This window comes from Pseudorca crassidens, chromosome 2 (genome assembly GCF_039906515.1).
Source record: "Pseudorca crassidens isolate mPseCra1 chromosome 2, mPseCra1.hap1, whole genome shotgun sequence".
NCBI classification, from domain to species: domain Eukaryota; kingdom Metazoa; phylum Chordata; class Mammalia; order Artiodactyla; family Delphinidae; genus Pseudorca; species Pseudorca crassidens.
Genome location: NC_090297.1, coordinates 96,397,429 through 96,418,691, shown reverse-complemented (window position 1 = coordinate 96,418,691; position 21,263 = coordinate 96,397,429). Strand labels below are relative to the sequence as shown.

General features: G+C 50.6%; 1 protein-coding gene and 1 long non-coding RNA gene across 3 annotated transcripts in view; both read right to left on the bottom strand.

Annotated features, from left to right (window-relative positions):
• Positions 1 to 21,263, bottom strand: part of SLC6A17 (solute carrier family 6 member 17) — a 52,485-nt gene that overhangs the window by 4,914 nt on the left and 26,308 nt on the right. For both annotated transcript variants that reach the window (XM_067727194.1, XM_067727193.1), the window contains exons 7-10: positions 4,976 to 5,217; positions 4,480 to 4,672; positions 1,998 to 2,190; positions 1,283 to 1,442 (exon numbers count right to left, since the gene is read on the bottom strand). In XM_067727194.1, coding sequence (XP_067583295.1) covers positions 1,283 to 1,442; positions 1,998 to 2,190; positions 4,480 to 4,672; positions 4,976 to 5,217 — 788 coding nt within the window. The remainder of the gene's footprint in view (positions 1 to 1,282; positions 1,443 to 1,997; positions 2,191 to 4,479; positions 4,673 to 4,975; positions 5,218 to 21,263) is intronic.
• Positions 6,740 to 14,968, bottom strand: LOC137219111 (uncharacterized). Its single transcript, XR_010940978.1, has 2 exons — positions 11,327 to 14,968; positions 6,740 to 11,275 (listed from the first exon to the last, which is right to left on the bottom strand). It is a non-coding gene; the product is annotated as an uncharacterized lncRNA (long non-coding RNA).

Genomic DNA, 21,263 nt, shown 5'->3' with positions numbered 1-21,263 from the left:
TCAGGGATGCCTAACCACTGGGCATGTGGGTGAAATTCCGGGAGGCTGGCAGGCTGTGTACATGAATAGCATTAAAAAAAATCATCTTTACCTCAGTAACACCTAGCTGAAATCTTGCATTTCTTTCTGTTATAAGTGCAAGCAACAACAGTAGTATTAAGAGTACCCAAGATGCTGTAAGCAATTGATTAAATCACAGATATTTCCCTATCACATTACAATTGAGATACCGACAAACATCATTTAGGCTCATCACTGCTTTGAAATTACCATTGTTATTAGACCCACAGCTAGATCTTGTAACTTAATGCAGTAAAAATAAAGTACATGTATATTACTGTATCACAGATTTTAAACATTATTTTGCTAATTTTCAATATAACTAGTTTCCTATATAATCTTATATATTTTATCTTGTGCATTAAAAAATAACAGTCTGAGAAGGGGTACGGGGCTTCACCAGACTGCAGAAGAGGGAGAGCCTTTCCAGCAGCATGTTCTAACCCCGTCTCACAGGGTCGCTCTCTGTCTTATCAGCCCGTTCCCTCCTGCACTCTCCTAGGAAGTAGATGGCTGTAGCAGGGCCTGTGAGAGTCTGATTCTGAGACCAGGTCTAGACATCGGGGTGGGTCAGGCTGAGTGGGTTAGAGGAGCCCCGGGCGTTGCTGAGTGAGTGAAAGGACTTCCTGGGGACACAGATTTGTCCTGAAATGAGGAATGAGGCCAGGGGCTGACAGTGTGTATAGGTTTCCCTGAGGCTCAGGCTACGAGACCCAATCCTTTCATATTGCTGAATTCTCTTACCCCCACCCAACCCCAGACTTAGGGCCCAAACCACACATTGTCTCACACTCCTTTGTAGCTCACTCTAGAACTATGAGTCAGGCTGCTGAAGTCAATGGTTTCTTTGAGGGCAGGGGCCTCTTGTGTACCCACCAAGTGCTTAACGAGCTTGACAGAATTCTGAAGAGTTGGTACCCAGGGAAGATGCTATGGTAGTTTAAGCCCATTCGGGATGATGCCAGCGCCTGAATCCAGAAGACTCGTGTCCTCAGCCTGGCTCTCTCTCTCACCAGCCCAGTGGCCTTGGACAGTCGTGTCCTCTCTCTGAGACTCAGTTTCCCTAAGTGATCTGTAAGGGCACTTTCTGGCTGACATTCTGACTCTGTGATCTCCTGCGCCACTCATGAGCAGCCCTGGGAACACAGCACTCGCCAGGGAGTCATGATGGGTGGGATAGACCCCTCCTCCTGTCCCCAGCTCTCCCCCATGTCCCCCTTACTTCTTGGTTCCATAGATCCAGGCCACAGCGACGTTCTCAAGGATGACGATGACGGTGAGTGGCAGGGTGGCCGAGTAGTCATCAAACATGGTGACAAAGTAGTTTCCGGAGCGCTGGACGAACAACAGCCCCACGAAGAAGGCAAAGACACAGCAGCCCACTACAGAGAGCCGGGAGGCCGGTATGGGGCCAAAGGTGCAGGGTGGGTGGTGCCCCAGGGATCTTAGGGGCACCCAGGTCCCTCCCATCTCACCCCTCCTCACAGCAGTCCTGCATGGAGGTGGGAAGGGGGTCCAGATGCTGAGGTTCTGAGCTCCTACTCTACTAGGCAGGGAGCACCCTGGGGCTGGGAGTGACAGGGATGGAACAGGGTGCAGGCCCTGCACGGAGGAGGCCACCCCTGCTAAGACACCTCAGCAGGCCCTTGGGGCGAAGGGCAAACAAACCAAGAAAGAGGCCTATCTCCCAGCCCAGGTTTGGCACAGATTCCCAAACAGCCTTCTCCCTTCCGGCTCTGAAGTGCTCTTCTCTGGGTGGCGTAGCCAGGCTCCAGCTGTGTGCCGGGTTGGGTGGGGGGTGGGGGAGTGGAGCTTTCTAAGTATGGAGTCATGAATAACCCAGTGGGAACCCAATCTTTCTACAGTCAGAGCCACAACCTGTTCACTGTTCCCCTGGACAGCCCACAAGCCCAGTGGGGGCTGCCGGGAGGAGTTACCTGTGAACATCTCCTTGGGCACCTTGAAGGTGTCGATGATGGGCGTGGTGATGCCCGCCATGGTCCCGATCATACTGCCCAGGCCCAGGTTGATAAGCATCAGGAAGAACATGACGGACCAGAACGGGGAGGCGGGGAAGTGCGTCATGGCCTCGGTGAAGGCGATGAAGGCCAGGCCTGTGCCCTGCACGGACTGAGGGTGGGTGCGGAGGGCAGGGCTGAGTGAGGGTCCACGCCCACCTGGGGGCCCCCTGCTTCCTTATCTCTGCCCTCAGAGCTTTAGGAATATAGCTGTTCCCTCCTTCACAGAGATCCCCGCCCCCCTAAATCCTCTTGCTTTCAGCCAGTGGGTCTGAAATGTGAGTGGGCATCAGAATACCCCCCAGGGAGTAAAACATTAATTCAGGACTTCACCTGTGGGGCCTGGAATCTACGAGTTGTCCAAGGACCCCAGGTGATTCAGATGAAGATGCTCACTTTTAGAAACACACCCAGCTCAAGACTCTCCTCCTCTAAGCAATGCAGCCGCCCCCAGCTCTGAACGCCAGACTTTACCGAAGTGGTCTCAGCCTCAGCTGCCCAACGGACTCAAGTTGGAGCCTTTTAAAAACACTGATGCCTGGGTCTCTCCACGAGGACAATGATTTGTTTGGCCTGGGGGTAAAGCTGGGTATCAGGGTTTTATAAAGCCCCCAGGTGACTCTGATGGGCAGCCAAGGTAGAGAACCACTGCTTTAATGCCCAGGTCCCTGCTCACAGGGAACTGACCACACACTGTCCGCTGACATCACTTCTGTGCTATCCTGTAGTGTCTGCGGACTGCGAGGGAACACCTCCCCAAACTGTGAGAGTGTAGTTCTTGTCATTTAGATGTTATCAAGATTGTATTATGTAAAAAAACTGCTATGGGGACTTCCCTGGTGGTCCAGCGGTTAAGACTGTGCTCCCAATGCAGGGGGCCCGGGTTCTATCCCTGGTCAGGGAACCAGATCCCGCATGCCACAACTAAAGATCCCGCATGCCACAACTAAAGATCCCGCATGCCACAACTAAAGATCCCTCATGTTGCAACTAAAGATCCCACACATGGCAACGAAGGTCTCACACATGGCAATGAAGATCCCGCATGCCACAACTAAGACCCTGCACAGCCAAATAAATAAATGTTTTTTTAAAAAGCCTGCTACCATCCTACTTCTTTTTTTTTTTTTTTTTTTTGCGGTGAGCGGGCCTCTCACTGTTGTGGCCTCTCCCGTTGCGGAGCACAGGCTCCGGACGCGCAGGCTCAGCGGCCATGGCCCACAGCCCCAGCCGCTCCGCGGCATGTGGAATCTTCCGAGACCGGCACACGAACCCGTGTCCCCTGCAACGGCAGGCGGACTCTCAACCACTGCGCCACCAGGGAAGCCCTACCATCCTACTTCTATTCAGAGGACCCGGCCACGCCTGTGAGAATGGGGCAGGGTCTCAAGCAAGGGCGCCGTCCTTTATGCTGCCAGTTACCTGGGGAAGAAACCAGGGCAGGGGTGCCCAGACATGGCCCTTTCACTCTTGATCACATGGGAAGAGCTCACAGGCGACACAGTCTCTCAGCATTAGGCTGGCGCCAGTAGAATGCAGCTGACTTTTTCACGAGCACAGGGAAAGCGTCATCTTCCCTGGCTCCACGGAGAAGGGGAGGGTTGATCGAGGCTGACTGAGAGGAGCTGGCTCAGCCCCATGTGAGCCCTGGCACCAGCTGGATCCCAGGACCCCGTGGGTATGTCTCTCTCCTGTTACCCCTCCTAACAGAACAGTCACTTTGAAAGTTTCCAGCTGTGCAAACGGGGATAGAAGCAAGGTGTCCAAACTTGGGCCTGCACGTTAATGAGGGGCAGCATTGCCCTGCCCTCCCCAGGGGCTAAGGGTCACTGTGGCAGTGGGAGTGGGGCAGCTGGGGGAGGGGCAGAAGCATCAAGATTTGAACCCTGGCTCCCCTACTTCTTAGCTGTGAGACCTCAAGCAGGCTCCCAGCTTACAGGCTGCTCGCTTGTAAAACAGGAGACAACGTTAATACTCGGCTCACGGCTCTGTCACGAGGGCCCAGGGGATAGACAGCAAAGGGCAGACGCTAATGTAAACACTTACTTTCTGCGTGCTGTGTCCAAGGCACTGTTCCAAACGCATTACACATGGCAGAGACGGGTGCGCAGGAAACCCATTCAAGACACGTGAAAGCCGTCCCCGTTCCCGTTGATTTCTGGGATTTGTGCACCTGCCTCGTCTTCTCAGAGAGACTCAGCCTACCTCAGGGCAGGGGTTTTGGCCAGCACCTTCCCTCTGTGCTTCTCTGGGCACATAGTAGGTCCTCACTTATCAAGTAAAAAAATGAGTCCCTGGAGGCTTTCTGCACCCAAGCTCCAGCCACCCATGGCCTGTCTCTGGGTCTTGCACTCCCACACCTGCCTTTCTGCCCATCCTGGAAGGACAGCCTGCCCCATACCTTGTCCAGCTCATCCTCCAGAAGGCAGGGGTCGAGGCCCAGGGCTGAGAAATGGTCCTCCTTCACGGTCTTGATGACCTTGTACATCTCCGCGTAGTCCTTAGTGGTCAGGTGAGAGAAGTTGACGTGAGGAGGGATGAGGGCCCGGCTCAGGATGTCGGTGTTGAGGTACCCCAGGATCTTCTCGGCATTCCTGCAGCACAAAGGGAAGGGTAAAGTCAAAAGGTTTAAAACAAAAAAATTGAAAAAAAGGTAAAAAAAAAAAAAAAGTTCAGGTAAAAAGGCAGGACTGGGCACCATCCTGGGGGTACCTCCTAGACACCCAGGCAGGATGCCATGGGCATCGACGGAGACATCTCTGAAGCTGTCCCTGTGGTCCAGGGCTGGGGACAGAGAGCTCCTCTGATCTCCATCGCCCAGCGCGGGTGGAGGGGGACTCTCCCAGGGGAAGGTGGACGGCGAGAGAAAAGGACAGGAGGAGAAAGGGGCCACCTACTCGACCACACACTTCTCGTTCATGATGTTGGCCTTGAAGCCCAGCACAGCGAACACCACGAGGGTGGCCAGCACCGAGGTGAAGAAGTTGATGAAGGACACCAGGGCGGCGTCGAAGTGGCAGTTGTTGTCCTGTTTGTTGTAGCTGGAGAAGGCGATGACACCCCCAAAGCCTAGCCCCAGGGCGAAGAAGACCTGTGTGGCTGCCTCCCGCCACACCTGGGGGTCCAGCATCTTGTCCAGCTGTAGTGGGGGAGGGGCGACCATGGCAGGGGAAGAAAAGAGACACAGAGATCATGGCTTAGGGAGTTCCCTGGCGGTCCAGTGGTTAGGACTCGGTGTTTTCACTGCCGTGGCCCAGGCGCAAACCCTGGCCGGGGAACTAAGGATCCTACAAGCAGGCGGCGCAGCCAAAAAAAAAAAAAAAAAAAGATAATGGCTTTATTCTCGTGCAGTGGAATTCCCACCACACCCCAGTTCCTCAGCCTCACGGAGTCCAGAGGCAGCGTGGCACAGTGGTAAAGAGCTACGTGCGGCCTGGGCAATTCCTCTAACACCCCCTGAGCCTCAGGTCTCCTATGGGTAAAACACAGATAGCAAGAGCATCAGGAATCTAAAAAATACAACAAAGTAGTGAATATAACAAAAAAGAAACAGACTCACAGGTATACGGAGAACAAACTAGAGGTAATCAGTGGGGAGAAGGAAGTGGGGGCAAATAGGGGGAGGGGATTACGAGGTACAAACTATTGTTTATCAAATAAGCTACAGGGATATATTGCACATCACAGGGAATATAGCCAATATTTTATAATAACTATAAATGGAGTATAACCTTTAAACATTGTGAATCACTGTATTGTATACCTGTAACATATAATATTGTACATCAACTATACTTCAATTAAAAAAAAGAGTATCAGTTTCAGAAGATCGTTGTGAGCCAGGTAAGATAAAATAAACGCTACATGCTTACATAGTAACTTTTCGGTTAATTTTAACTGCTATCGTTGCTTACCATGGAGCTATCATACCAAGGAACATCTTCAAGGCCATCAGGAATGATGTGTAGGGCAAACTCTAGGGAGTGACATTCACTTAGACTATAGTGTGAATGGTGCCTCCTGGAGTCGTGCAGTATACAGCCTGCACAACTGTACAAAACAACTAAGAACACAAACGTCTCCCTCCTCCACCTCAAACCATGAAAAAAGATACCAACCTCTCCCTCCTGCCCACCCAAACTCCCTTTTCCAAAAAAGAAAAAAACCTTAAGTTCATTCATATACATCTACAGGCCCTAGATCACAGAAGAATCACCCCCAACCCACCCAGCTTGAAGCACAGAACCCAGACACTTCCTGGAGAGGGGAGCCCCGACCTGACCTGTCCATCTGCCTTCAGACCCAACAGGCGCCAGGACGTCCACAGTATCTAGATGGCTTGGGGCAATTTCTGAACGCGTTTCATGTCTGTTTTCCTTTTACTGTTTGCTCCTCAATGCAGGGACGAGGGCTTGGGCCCAGCATAGGGTCTTAGAGTCAGAAAGACCCAGGTCTAAGTCTGACTCCCTCTTTAAAGAGCTGAGAAGGCTTAGGCAGGTGATAGTGCCTGTTTTCTGAGCCTCCTGAAAAATGGGAATAATAACAAAGTCTCCCTCCAAGAATGATTCTGGGGACCAAATGTACAATCTCAAGTAACGCCTGGCTCGCAGGAGCATTTAATCCTGACAAAATGCCTCTGACCTGCTCAGGACAGAGGTGGGTTTGGGGTTCTTTGGGGGTTTTTTTTTGTTTGTATTTTTTGGTGGGGGAAGGAATTGTTTTCTACATTTAGAAGAGTAAACTAAGACCCAAAGGTGAAATAACTCACTCGAAGTACTGGAGCCAGCCAGCCGGGGCAGAGGAGTTACTAAAACACAGATCGTCTGACATCGGGCCATGGCGCCCTCCTGGCACCACCTCCTGACTCAGCTGGTCTGCCGCTATACTCCTCAGACCACTTTCCCTTTGGACCTTTGCTGCTGAGGTGGACCCAAGTGACTTCACTCCAAACAGAGGAGGGAGGCAAGGAGCGAACTAGAGAATCTCCTACTCACCCTGTGGGCACAAGCCCCAAGTGGTCCTGGCCCGGTTGCCCCTGACTGCATGCCTATAAGAGAGTCTGTTCCTTGTGTGTACAGTAAAGTGATGGGCTTAGGGTCCATCCAGCTCTAATATTTCAGTCCTAACATCTAGGACAGAGGCCCACCATCTCAGCAGCTTCCCAGGCGTGTCTGAGCACCAGGAGTCACTGCCCAGCTGAGAAGGTGTTGGCAAGCTTGGAGGCTGGCAGAGCGATGGGCTAGGGGAGGAGGAGGGAGATGCATTCCAGGGGAGATTACAGTCCCTCAGTCCACACAAAATTGGTAAAGCCATCTTTGGCCCACCAAGAAAGCCCCGAGCCCAGACCTTAAGGAGCCAAGAGCCCCTTGTCATTCATGAGGAGGTGACACCCTCCCACCCCCTCGCCCTCGCTGTACATTCAACAGCTGTAACGTGTGTGGGCTCCCTGTGGATACGACATGCAGCCACTCGTCCATCAAACCCTGAGCACCTACTGTGGGCCAGGCCTGGTACTGGGTGGTGGGGAGCCACGAGGAGCAATAGGAGGCAAGGTCCCAGCTCGCGTGGAGCTGACATTCTGGTTGGAGAGATGGACATTGGTCAAATGACCCCATAAATAGATGCTAAGTTGCAAAAGTGACAAGGGCTGGGAAAGCCAGGTACCTAATGCTGGGAGATCCTGTGATAGGGGGATTTGAGTGAGTTAGGAGGTCAGGGAAGGCTTCCAGAGGAAGGGATCTTTGAGCTGCCCTTGCTAAAGTGAGGGAAGAGCATTCAGGCAGAGGGAACAGTGTGTGCCGAGGCCCTGAGGGGGGACGGAGGAGGACACCCTCCTCACACGGGGAGCTATGTGTGTAGGGAAGCAGAGAGGACAAGGCAGGAGTGGCACAGGCGAGGCTGGGAGAGTCAGAGGAGTCACAGCAAAGGCCCGTAAGGATCCTTGTCTTGATCCTAAAAAGGCACTTAACCAGGGAAGGCACGAAGGGGTGTGAAGGAGGAGGGAAACAATCGGATGGGCATTTCTTAAAGAAACCAGTGGATGCAGCAGATCTGCGAGGAAGCACATCCTGGGATTCAGGTGGGAGGTCATGGTGGCGTTGCCTAGGGTCAGGGTGGTGAAGACAGAGAGGGTATAGCAGGAAAACACAAGTCTACCTTAGTGACGGACTGGACTTGGGGGGCGCTGGAAGGGGAGATGCCAGGGTGACGGCCACAGCCCTGGCCTGCAGACCTGAGCCGGTGGATGTGGAAACAGCGGAAGAGGGGTCAGTGTCGAAGGGGTTAGAACAGGGAAGATCAAAGCATCCTTTCTAGAAATGCTGAGTTTAATGTGTCACGTAAGGTAGATAGCTAGTGGGAAGCAGCCGCATAGCACAGGGAGATCAGCTCTGTGCTTTGTGACCGCCTGGAGGGGTGGGATAGGGAGGGTGGGAGGGAGACGCAAGAGGGAGGGGATATGGGGATATATGTATATGTATAGCTGATTCACTTTGTTATAAAGCAGAAACTAACACACCATTGTAAAGCAATTATACTCCAATAAAGATGTAAAAAAAAAATGATATCTACAAGGAGATGTCAAGCCAGTAGTTAGACAAATGAGTTTGGAATTTCGAGGACAGCGCTGAGCTGGAGGTATAATGTGTGCGTAGCAGGTGTACAGGCAGTGATTGCCCTGAGGCTGTGGATAGAGTGAGAAGAGGCAAGAGCCTGGGGCAAGTCAACATCTGCAAGTTTAAAGCAGGGAAGAGGATCTTACAGGGAGGGAGAGGAGGCCGGAGGAAAAGCAGGAGAGGGCTGGATCACAGAGGCCATGGGAAGAAAGGCCGCCAGGGAGAAGTGGGGACCCCTGCTATGGAGTGAAAGATGCTACAGCCACGAGGTCATGGGTGAGCTTAGTCGGAGCTGTACGGGGAGCAATGGGGCCAGAAGACAGAGAGGAATGAGGAGAGTTGAGAAGCAGAGGGGAGGAAATGGCGGACACTCTGGAGAAGCTAGGCTTGGAATGAAAGGCAGGGCAGTATGGGGGAAGGCTACGAAATCTGGAGCGTTGCTTTTTGATTTGTTGTCTCGTTTTGTTTTTAATGCAGTGACTTGACGATACCTAAAGCTGATGGAGGGCAGCAGACCTAGAGGAGGGAAGAGGAGCTATCTGCCATAGGGGACCCTTGAGCTGCTCACCTGGGAGACGACAGGAGGAGGACAGGATGGGGCAGCTGTGGGCAGGGCTGTATACATATTCTGTTTCTGTCTCCGCCATCTAAGGGAGTTTTCGTCTTGGTGGCTTCTGTTTTCCCCATAAAGCAGGAGGCAAAATCAACTGTTGGGGGTAAGGTGCACTGGGAGGAGAGGTCAGAAGGTTCAGACAGTGGAAGGGGTTGAAAATGTTCACCATGGAACACAGGAGAGAAAGATGGCCAGAGAAATGGCGCAGGGTCATTCCACACTGTTGAGGGCCCGCTTGCAGTGTCAACTTCTTTACAAAAGTGGTACAGACCTGCATCTCTTCATCTAAAAGCCTTGGGACCAGACTGGTTTTGGAAAACAGTTCTGTTTCCAATTTTACCGTCGAAAGGTAATATGGTGCATGTGCCACATAATTACATAACACCCCCCATGGGGTCTGGGGCAGCACCCTGTAATCAGACACATTAGTATTTCTGCAGCAGAATATGAATATTCACACCAAGTGAATCGATAAAGACTATAAATAGTCTCACATCTGTTCAGGTCATTTTGTCGCCAAATGAGTTCTGGGAGAAAGAAAAAACTTTCTTGTTTTTCAGGGCTATTTGGATTTTGGCACTGTGCATAAAGAAATAGGCGCCTATACACGCTCCTAATAGAAATCTGGAGATTATTTTAAAAGGGAGAACAAAATAATCATAGTTCCACTGGGAAAGGACTTCTGTACCTCCCTTCTCCTGGGTGGGTTTTTGTGTTTTTTTAAATGATCCTCTCAGAAGGTTCCAGAAATGGGTAGATTACTTATGTCTGGAAGGCGTGCTGGTATTCACTGAAGTTTACGGATGTCAGTCATGACAGTCCTACCAATCCGCTGGAACCTCAGGCTAAAAAACCTGGACCTAGTGGGAGGGCTCTGGGTAGTTTGCAGAGTTCCAACTAGGAGGAAGCATAAGATTTTGTAAGAAAGGGCCGGTTGAAACGGTCATAGCGCTGGCAACGTCGTTTGCATGTTGAAACATCTTTCATGGTTCCCCCGCTGCCTGCTGGAAAATGTTTTTCCATTCTGTGTTCTGAACATCCTAACCACTCTTCAAAAGCACCGTGGTCTTATACTTCTGGCCTTTGCCCAGGCTGTTCCCTCTGCCTGGAATTCCCTTCCACCTACTCACTTTCTGGTGAACTCCTATTTATTTCTCAAAACCCAGCACAAATATCACCTGCTCTTTGAAGCTTTTCCTGACTGCCTCTGGCAGAGCTACTCGTGGTGCCTGGACTCTCACAGTTCTTGTCCATACCCACATTTCAGGTTTATGTGTCTGTCTTCCTTTCCACACTTGGTGCTTGTTAGGGATGGAGCGCATCTCCTGTTCATCTTTGTGTGAGCAGTGCCTGGCACATGGGAGAGAAGGAAAGAGTGGGGGGCAAGAGAGAGACAGACAAAGGCTGACCTGTGTCCTCGAGGTGAGCTGATCAGGAAGGACCACAGCAGGGGCTATGAAGTTGTATAAGCCTTTTTGTGCTAAGATGCAGTCTTCTTGGACAGGAAGATCCTTAGGACTTTAAACTTCTACTTTCTAAACAAGCCTATTTTAATGCTGGCTTCCTTTCCATCTCCTTTCCTTCTCTTCTCTCTCTCTCTCTCATTTTGAAGTAATTATTTCCTTTTTGATCTATGTCAGTCATTACCAAAGTTTTTACAAAAAGGCCTGGGCCGTTTATGAGACTCAAACACATGTCATCATTAGGATTTTCACCACTTCCTAAGCCTAAAACTAAGATGTGGATAAATTCCTAGGCCCAGGCACCATCAGGGCCCATTTCATAAATGGAGGCGGCCACTTCAGGGAGGGCACCATAATCCCAAACTGTGCCTGAGAGCTGACCCCACAGCATGCGGGATTTCTCAGAGGACAGGGTAGGACTGCCTTACATGCAATGATTTTGGACGGAAACAAAAACTGGTTTTTGTTGTATGTTAAGATGGTATTTAATTGCTGTTATTTCAAAAACTGTTTTTTGTTGTATGTTAAGATGGTATTTAATTGCTGTTATTTTTCCACTTTTAAGAATTGTAGAACATTGATTACAAAATGTACAAAAGTGGAGAGGATAGTGTTATGAACCCCCATGTACCCATCACCAGCTTCAACAATTATCAACACACGGCTAATCTTGCTTCCTCTATATCCCCACCCTTCCCCCCACCCACCTCTAGATTATTTTGAAGTGAGTTGATGGATCCAAATCTGACATTAAGAAGCCCCCAGGAAAGCAGCTGAGAGGGTCAAGGCTTGGCCTTCGTGTGAATGGTCCCTGGGCATCCCCCCTTCCAGCCTGCAGTGTGGAGGGGCACTCTTGCCGGTGGAGAGGACCGGAAGCCCAGTGCACATCTGGGGGTAAAGAGAGTCAGGCACCTTCAGGACTGAACGCCTGTGTTCCCTGAATTTAAAGGGGCTCTTTGAGGATTTCATGGATGATAGTGTCTGATCTCCACAAGGTCCTGATCACAGTGTCAACGGAGGATGAACCCAAGACCAGACCTCAGGAAACCCAGTGTCCTTTCTGGACATCAGGATGTGACCGCAAGAAAAGAGGTGGGAAACGGGCTTTCCCCACTGAAAACAAGGCTCAAACCTGCCTCAGGGTGCCCACCCTGAAACAGAGCAACGGCGTCCTGCCTTCCCTTGGCACACGGCTGAGTCACTCCCTCACGCGGGGAGCAAGGTGTTCCACGGCATTTGCCTCAGCAGCATGAAGATGCTTTCTGAATCGACAAGCAGCTGCTGCGCCCTAGCCCGGGCTGGTGCATGACAGGAGCGCACGTCGCCCTTGCTTCTCAGCACAGACGGGCCCGCAGACGCCAGATGGCACTGGGGCACCTGGTTCCCACTGCCCAAGAGCAGTGTCACCTTCATGACGGAGAAGAAAACTAGCTAATGCTCACCATGCACTCCCTGCACCCCGAGACAGTCCTATATGCTCTCCTGACGGTGCGGTGAGGGAGCTGCCGTGGTTCACCCCATCTTGCAGCTGAGGAAACTGAGGCCACAAGAGGCCAAGGAACTTGTCCTCCCACGACTGAGTGATGAGCTGGGATCTGAGCCAGACGGTCCAGCTCCAGAGCCCACCACTGGGAACAAGGTTGGGCTGCCCTCACCACCCTGCTCAGAAGCCTTACGCTAGTTGCGGGGGTCACGGAGTTCCTCCACTAACCACTACACCTGGGCCTTTGCGGGGACCCCACTTCTCCTGTCTGAGGGTGAACGCACACCCCTGACCCTGCGGCCTGTCCTCACCGGGCAGGACCACTCACTCGTCTAGACCCCAGAGGCCGCAAAGAAGATGCCCGCAGCTCCCACGCGGCTCAGGTTGTGCCAGGCCCCGCCCTGAAAAACTGGTGCGGCTTCCATCTTACTGATTATAGGTTACGTGGTTTAAAACTCAAAAGGCATAAAAGGTCTCCTTTTTCTCACCCCTGTATTCCAGATACTCAGTTCCTCTTCCCTAGATGTAACCACAGTACCAGTCTCCTCCCTACCCTTCTAGTGATATTTTATGTGTATACCAGCAATATAGATATATGCATGCACACACACACACATATACCCATGCACACACACTCAGGTCACACACATGCATATCTACGTGTGTGTGTATTCCTCCCTGTTTCTTCCCTACTGTCCACCAGAGATGTCGCTCCCAGCCTTAACACTCCCTCATCCTGCTGAGTTGGGAACCCACAGGGTTCCGGGGCTCCTGGTAAGCTGCCCCCCCGTCCCTGCCCACTCATAGCCTCGTCCTCACAGTTGGCTTAAGGGACCACCAGGCCAGGTCCTCGGTCCCAGGGCCCAGTTTAGCTCCGCTGCTGCAAGATGTCCACGACTCCAGGGTCATCCTTCATCTGGCCTTCATCCCGGGAGGGCCAGGTGTGTCCCCTGCTCTGGCTCAAGTCTCTGCGCCACTGCCCACAACTGCCTGCACCCTACCACTGGGCCCTGTTATCAGCACAATGCCCATTACTACAGCGCATCCAGTTCTCTTCACCTTCCTGCTGTGACTCAGCAGCTCTCCATCCTGGCTACACATTAGAATCACCTGGGGCCCTCTGACGCTCTACTGCCATCTGGACACCACACCCAGCGATCCTGATTAACGAGTCCGATTGCTGGATTCCCATTAGTCGAGGGTGGGCCTGAGCACTGGTAGTTTTTCCTGGTCGTTACAGCTCCCAGGGGAGCCTGATGTGCAGGGAAGGGCTGAGCAAGGGGCCCTGCGGCCAAGGCGGGCCCTGCAGCCTCTCAGGGGGAAGGCTGTTTTCTTGCACACTTAGGAGCACTGGGCCTGAGTGGACAAAGTGCTGTCCGCTCTCCCGGCCGCTCCCCACATTCCACTGCACACTGTCGCTCTTCCCAACACTACTGCTGCTGTCATCTAAGTGATTTCAATATCTCCATCAATGTCCCCTCCAACAATCTGCCTCTGGGTCCCTTTTCTTCCTCCCTTCTGAGACAGGAGCAAAGCGGGCAGGGCACAACCTTTAGAAGAATGACAGAGCTGTTGAGGATACAACGAAAACTGGTTAGAACGGATTAGGCCCAAGATGGCGGAAGATTCGACTTCCAGTGGACTTTGAGCCTCATGATACATTCATGTCATAGATTAGCTACATGACACACCCACAGGCGCCAGGACAGTTCCCGGGCCAAGCATAAAAGGCCAAAAGGTGGGTGATGGCCCAGTTCCTGGAAATCCCCGCCCCTTTCCCAAAATAGTTGGAATAATCCTCCCACACCTTAGCCTATGAAATTACCCAGACCATAAAAACTACCCACCTCACCCCTCGGGGCCTCCTGAGACCCACTGTGTACCTCAGTAAACCTGCTTTCACTTTACGATGCTTGCTCTTGAATTCTTTCCTGCGTGAAGTCAAGGACCCTCCCTTGGCAGCCCATCCCAGGGACTCACCCGAGACCTGGGCCATGACCATCCCCTTGCGCCCCATTTTCCTGCAACACTTCCAGTACTCTTTGTCCTCCCCCACTCCTATGGTCATGCCATGGCCTTTGTCATGACCACTTGCTGTGCTCCAATTAAACCTCAGTTTTTAAGGGTCCCATACTCCAAAGCACCCCATCTTTCCAGCTCACCTCTAGTATCTAAACTCTAAAAACTCTTCAGCCCTGCTGGGACCTCCAATCCTTTGGCCTACCTCCATTTCACTGCCCCTCACCCTGTTTGTATCCTAACTTTCCTTCGTCACTGGCTTAGTCAACATCCATCCTTCTCGTCACTCCTTGCTTACACTCATCTCCCCTGCCATCTCTCCATTGTCATCGCTTGATAAGCTCCTGACCCTGGGGATGACCAACCCCCCATCTACTCTGGGCCTGCCCCCAAGCAGCAAGTGTAGCCGGACACAGCGCACACCTTGGGCCCAGGACACATGGGACCTTGAACTAATTATTTAACTTCTCTGTGCTTCAGTTTCCCCATGTGGAAAACGGTGATAATAATAATACTTCTAGAACTGTCATGAGTTTAAATGAGTTAATATACGTAAGGTGCCTCACATAGTAAGCACTGACTGCTGGAAAACATGTGATTGTTCTAAGTGTCTCACTGATGGTGAGAACAGCCTGCCTTCAGAGATGATAAAATACTGTCCACCGTGGAACTGGAACCACGCTGGCTGCCTTCCCTGCTCCCCCGACCCCTGACCTCCAGCTCCTGTCCCCTCCACCCCCGTGTGCATGCATCCCCATCTCGTCACAATTACGTCACACTCACCCCTCCTTAGGCCTCCAACCCCTCCCCCACCATCCCTACTCTCAGCTGATGACCTTGCTGCCTACTTTACAGCGAAAAATGACCCAATGAGAAGAGAGCTCCCACAGTGAGAATATCCTCGCCATTGCTTCTCAGCTGCCAGCATGTGTGCCACAGGCTGGCCCATCCCCTCCTGCTCCTACGGGGACCGTGTGTGCTCCAAGCTAAGCCCAACTCCTCCACCTGGGCACTGGGTCCCATCTCTCCTGCTTATTCAAGGACTTTGCTTCCCTCCTCTCCTATAGCATCAATTTCCCTCTCTTTTTTGGATTTTTTAAAAAACTGTACAGTTCAATGGCTTTTAGTATATCACAGAGTTGCACAACGTTCCCACAATCAATTTTGGAACATCTTCATCACCCCAAAACGAAAGCCCATACCGTTAACAGTTACTCCCCATTTCTCCCCCAACCTCCCCACAAGCGACCACTAATCTGTTTTCTGTCTTTACAGAATCACCTATTCTGGACACTTTATATAAACAGAATCACACAATATGTGGTCTTTTGTGACTGGTTTCTTTCTCTCAGCATAATGTCTTCAAGGATGAATTCATCCATATTGTAGCACGTACTTCATTCCTTTGTATGGCCAGCTAATATTCCATCGTATGAACACACTACCTTTTATTTTTCCATTCATCAGTTGATGGACATTTGAGTTGTGTCTACTTTTGGCTCTTATGAACAATGCTGCTATGAACGCTTGCGCACAAATTTTTGAACATATGTTTTCAGTTCTCTTGGATGTGCGCCTAGGAGTGGAGTTGCCGGGTCATACACTAACTCTGTGTAACCTTTTGAGGAACTGCGAGACTGTTCCAAAGCGGCTGCACCATTTTACATTCCCACCAGCAACGTATGATGGATTATTTTTATCATGATATAAAATTCTTAAATAACACCTTTGATCCCATGGTCCTCTCTGGTTACCACCCCATTTCCTGTTCCTCTGCTCCCCTTACAGCAAAACTCCTGAAAATCAGTGGTCTTTATTGCTCGCCTCCAGTTCCTCCCCTCCCATTTTCCCTTGAACCCACTGTTACTAGACTTTGTCCCCAGCATGCCACCGAAACAGCTCTTGCTGAGGTGCCAGTGACCCCCCTGCTGCCAAGCACATTGGCCATTTCTCAGTCCTCATCACTGACCTCTCAGCAGCTTTGGACTTGGCTGACCATTCCCTCCTTCTTACAGCACTTTCTCCACTTGGCCTCCGGGATGGACCTCTCTCTCTCTCTCTCTCTCTCTCATTTCTCCTCCGCCCTCATTGACGATCTCTCCCCCAACCTCTAAACACTGGGACCCCAGTGTTCAGTGTTTAGTCCTCTTCTCTATGTTCACGATGTGATTGTAACCAGTCCACGACTTTAAATTCTCAGACTCCCAAATTTATACTTCCACGTGACCTCCAGACTCATCTATCCCACCACCTACTCAGCTTCTCCACTTGGATATCTCTTAGATGTTTTAGACCCGCCACGTTCAAATCAGTACTCTCGGTCTTCCTCACCAAACCTGTTCCCCCCAACCACATCCTCCTGGTTGCTCAGGCAAAAGGCCTTGCAGTCACCCTTGTCACCCTCTCTCTCACATCTCACATCCAATCCAGCAGCAAATCCTGTTGACTCTGCTTTCTGAATATAGCCTCAATCTGACCACTTCTCATCACTTCCATTGACATCACCTGGGCTCCAGCCAGTCACCTCCCACCTGGATGAATTCTAGCACCTGGAAGGAGGCTTCTCCCTAGTCTACCCTTGCTCCCTCAGACTCTCAGTGGCAACCAGAGTGATCCTCAGAAGACGGGAGTCAGATCATGTCACTCCTCTGCTCAGAACTGTCCAGTGGCCCCCATTTCACCCCAAGGAAACACCAGAGTCCTTACCTGGCCTACAGGACCCTCCTGCTCTGGCTCCCCATTGGCCCCGTGGCCACAGGTCCTATCTTTCTCCCCTCCCACTCCAGCCACAACAGCCTCTTTGAGAATGACAGACACGTACAAACTTAAGGGCTCTTCATTTATTGTTCTCTCTGTTTAGAATGGGATACTATCCAACTATCCACATGGCCTGCCCCCTCACCTCCATCGAGTCTTCACTCAAATATCACTTTCTCAGGGAGGCCTTCCTTGAGCACACTAGTAAGCAACACTCTCCCCAGTGCTCCGAATCCTTCTTTCTCTGCTTTATTTTTCTCCTTAGTAACACCATCCAACAACTCCTTTGTCTTACATTATCTGTCTCATTTTACTAAAATATAAGCTCCAACACGGCCAGGAAGTTTATCTGCTGGATCCCAGAACCCACAACAGTGCCAGAACGTAACAGGAATTCAATGAGCCTTTATTGAATGAAGAAATAAATAAATGATGGTCTTTCAGGTTGTTTTCACTCTTTTGCTACTAAAACAAATGCTGCAATGACCAATATTATGCACAGATCATTTTGTTTGTGGGTGAGTACATCTGTAGGACAAATACCTAGAAGTGGAATTGCTAGGCCAAGGGACGTGAACAGTTGTAATTTTGATAAATATTCCCTGGAAGTTTCGGCGGTTACAAAATCTACCATAATCCATTTTATACTGAGCAAAGCACATGGTTAGTTGTATGGGACTCCATAGTGACTCGGGTTTTTAACTGGATGGAAAGAAGAATCCAGAAAGTAGCCCAAGGAATTCAAGAAGTTCGTTAGCCATTAACATGAGCTACTGTCCCCATCAAAAGTGCTAGTGGGGGCTTCCCTGGTGGCGCAGTGGTTGAGAGTCTGCCTGCCGATGCAGGGGACACGGTTTCGGGACACGGGTTCGTGCCCCGGTCCGGGAAGATCCCACATGCCGCGGAGCGGCTGGGCCCGTGAGCCATGGCCGCTGAGCCTGCGCGTCCGGAGCCTGTGCTCTGCAATGGGAGAGGCCACAACAGTGAGAGGCCCGCGTACCGCAAAAAAAAAAAAAAAGTGCTAGTGGGTCATCATGGTATCCTGGCCACACTGCATTCATCACACTTAATAACTGCTTGAAGGCATGGACTGAGAGCCCAGGTCCTCTAGCTTGGATTATTTCTGATGTTGGAAGATTTTATAGCAGGGGACATCTTCCTGGTTATTCAGCATACCCACGGAGGGCCTGTGCTTCTTTCAGGTGGATTCTGAGATGCCCTGGACAAAAATCTGCTTGGACTGTCCCATGGCTGCCAAATGGCATGACCCCTGGTGATGTCATTTACATTTCGGTCAATATGAATGGAGCAGTGCACAGGCTGGGCAGCTGTGTGCAGTGACCCCGGCACTCCACAGCACTATACTAGAGCCAGGACTTGAAAAGGCTCCCGGGTTCCTCATATCTCACCAAGCCCATGCTGAAACAGTCCCAGCTCTGCAACAGTAGCCTGCCATGTATGGACAGTCAGACATTTGTGTCTGAGAGTAGGACCACACTTTTTGCAGATGACTTGGAAGGATTTGTAAACAGGAACTCACCCCAGCCATCACTACTGGGCCTCACCTGCCTAAAACAAATGGTGACACAGGCTGTGAAGGAGATCCCTGATGGAGGGGTTTGGCCTCTGAAGCCCTCAAGCCTCCCCTTCCCTGCTCAATACATCCCTCCAGGGTCAAGGGCAGGAGCTGCCCCATGGCACTGCTCCGTGGACAAGGTCTCAAGATGGGCCCCATAGGCTCTATCCATACCTGAAGGTCACAAGAGCTAGACGGACCAGGGACCACACCTGCTGGTTCTTGGTGACCTGGCTCCTCTAGGGCCTTCTGGATTTGATTTAAGTTTCACCTCATGAAGACTCGGGGCCTCTGCAAATGCTGAAGTGGAACCACACTGTTTCCTGAACATCCAGGAAAAGCTTTGGGAAAGGAGTGCCCCTGTTATTCAAAGTGTACATCAACCTTTTTGCATCCACCTGACTGGCAAAAATTGCAATGTAATACATGTGGAGCAACTGGGACTCTCATATACAACTGGTGGGAGTGTTAATATCGATAGACACAGCCACTTTGGAAAGCAACTCGGCCAACACCCAGTAAAACTGAAGACACGTAGACCCTTTAAGATGGCAATTCCACTCCAAAACATATACGCCCGAGAGAAATGTGTGCACATGAAGACCTGTGTCATAATGTTTATTAGCAATGGTGAGAACTGGACACAACTTAAATGACCATCAACTAGAGAATGAATAAGTAAATTTTAGTTTAGTGCCACAGTGGAATACAATACAGCCATGAAAATGGATGCACTAGACCTCCATATATCAATATAGCTAAAATCTCAAAAAAGAGTGATTAGCAAAAATAAAAGCAAGTTGCAGAAGGTTGCATATGATACAAAAAAGATTAAAAGTACGCACATAATGCTATATCTTGTTTAAGTATACACATATATGTATTACAAAATTTTAAAAATGTATTAGCAGGTTAAACCCCAAATTCAAGAGAGTGGTTATTTTAGGGAAGGGAAGAGAATGGGATGAGGGCTGGCTACACGGGCACTTTTATGACACCTGTAATATTTTATTTCTTAAGAATGTTTATTATATTATTATATGTGTGTTTATATGTCTGAGATGTTTCACTTAAAAAAATGTTTTAAAGAGTGTCTGAATCAGAAGGGGAGCGGTATTGTGTGTGCTGGGACTGGCAACTGATCTTATGAATCGGTTCCACTGGCTTCTGAGTTACGTACCAGGCTCTCTTAGCACCACCCAGGGGACCGTTTGGAGACCTGTGTGAATCTCCATGTTTATTAACATCTCCAGAGTATATAATTTTCTCATAAAGCTCAATAAAGTATAACGGAAAGACTCAAGTGAACACATTAGACTGATCACGGTTCTAGAAATACAGTTGAATTCATTCATAAAAACCATCGGCTTTCGTCTCACGGCTGTTTTCCCCCAAAGAAACCAGGTTTGCATTTTTCTCTTCTTTGTCAGACATCACATGTTCACAACAACCCTGCCCCAGCCAAGTGGCTCGGTAGTCACATTCATGCCTCGGAAGATTCACTAAGTGCTCCATACAGCGGACGTCCGCGCTTGTTCACGTAGAAACCTCGGATGTTACATCCAAGAACGCTGAGGGCCCTTTATGCTCTGTCCAGTGGATATGGAGGGATCTATGCCCTGCCTGTTGCTACCCACCTTCCCCAGCCCCAAACATCAGGGGCTGTTTGCAGCTGCAGAGCAGGGCCATTGGGAGGGAACAGGGATTTCAAACCCCACGAGATCTGGATTCTTCTCCCTGTGCCATTTGTATGAACCTTCTGTGTAAGCATTAATGCGTGTGTGTATGTGTGTGTATGTGTGTATGGGTGTGTGTGTGTGTGCGCACACATGAGTGAGATGGCACTACTGAGGGACAGTGTTGAGGGCCTTAAGCTGGCCTGGCAGGGTTCTGACCCCGTGCCTGTGGACTGGAGCCTCACCAGGCCCCCGATGCTGCTTACTGATCTGCTGGCATTTGGAGGTGGACTTCCCAGCCTGCCTGCTGGGGCGACTAATGTACTTTGCTTAGGGTTACATTGAAGGGCATGCCGTTTCTGCATCTGAAATTCTCTTATTCCTCAGTGGACTGGCTCATGCCAGTTGTGCCCAGTGGTCTGGAGGGCAACAGAGAGGCAGGGCTACCTGGTGGGCAGAGACCATGCTTAGGAAACTGGCTGTTTCCATTTTCCTAAGGAGTATAGGTGTCCACCTTCAGGACACCGTGCACCATGGTCCTGCTCATCCCTCACTGGGCTACCGGGAGGATCTAATGAGAGATGTGGATAGCTTTGGTAAGGGTAAAAATCTCTATCCACGTGGTCTTTTATCTTTAATAAGATCGTAACCTCATTCCCCCGATTGGGGTACAAGTTGGGATTCCCAGGGAGCTTCTTCTCTTAGGCATCTCCGTGGTTCCTGCTGTCACAAATCTACTCAATGAAACCGTGCTCTACCCCCCACACCCGAGCCAAAACTGACTTCACACCATGGCCCCAAGCACGCCCAGTGCTTTTCCACACTGTTGCTCATACAGTTCCTTTGACTGCAACGTCCTACTGCCGCCCACTGAAATCCTATCTGCTCCCTGAGGCTCGTTTCGGATATCATCTCCTCCCTGAAGCTTCTTCTGATTTCACCCATACTGATGTGGTGTCCCTGCCCTGTCCCTCTCCCTGGAAC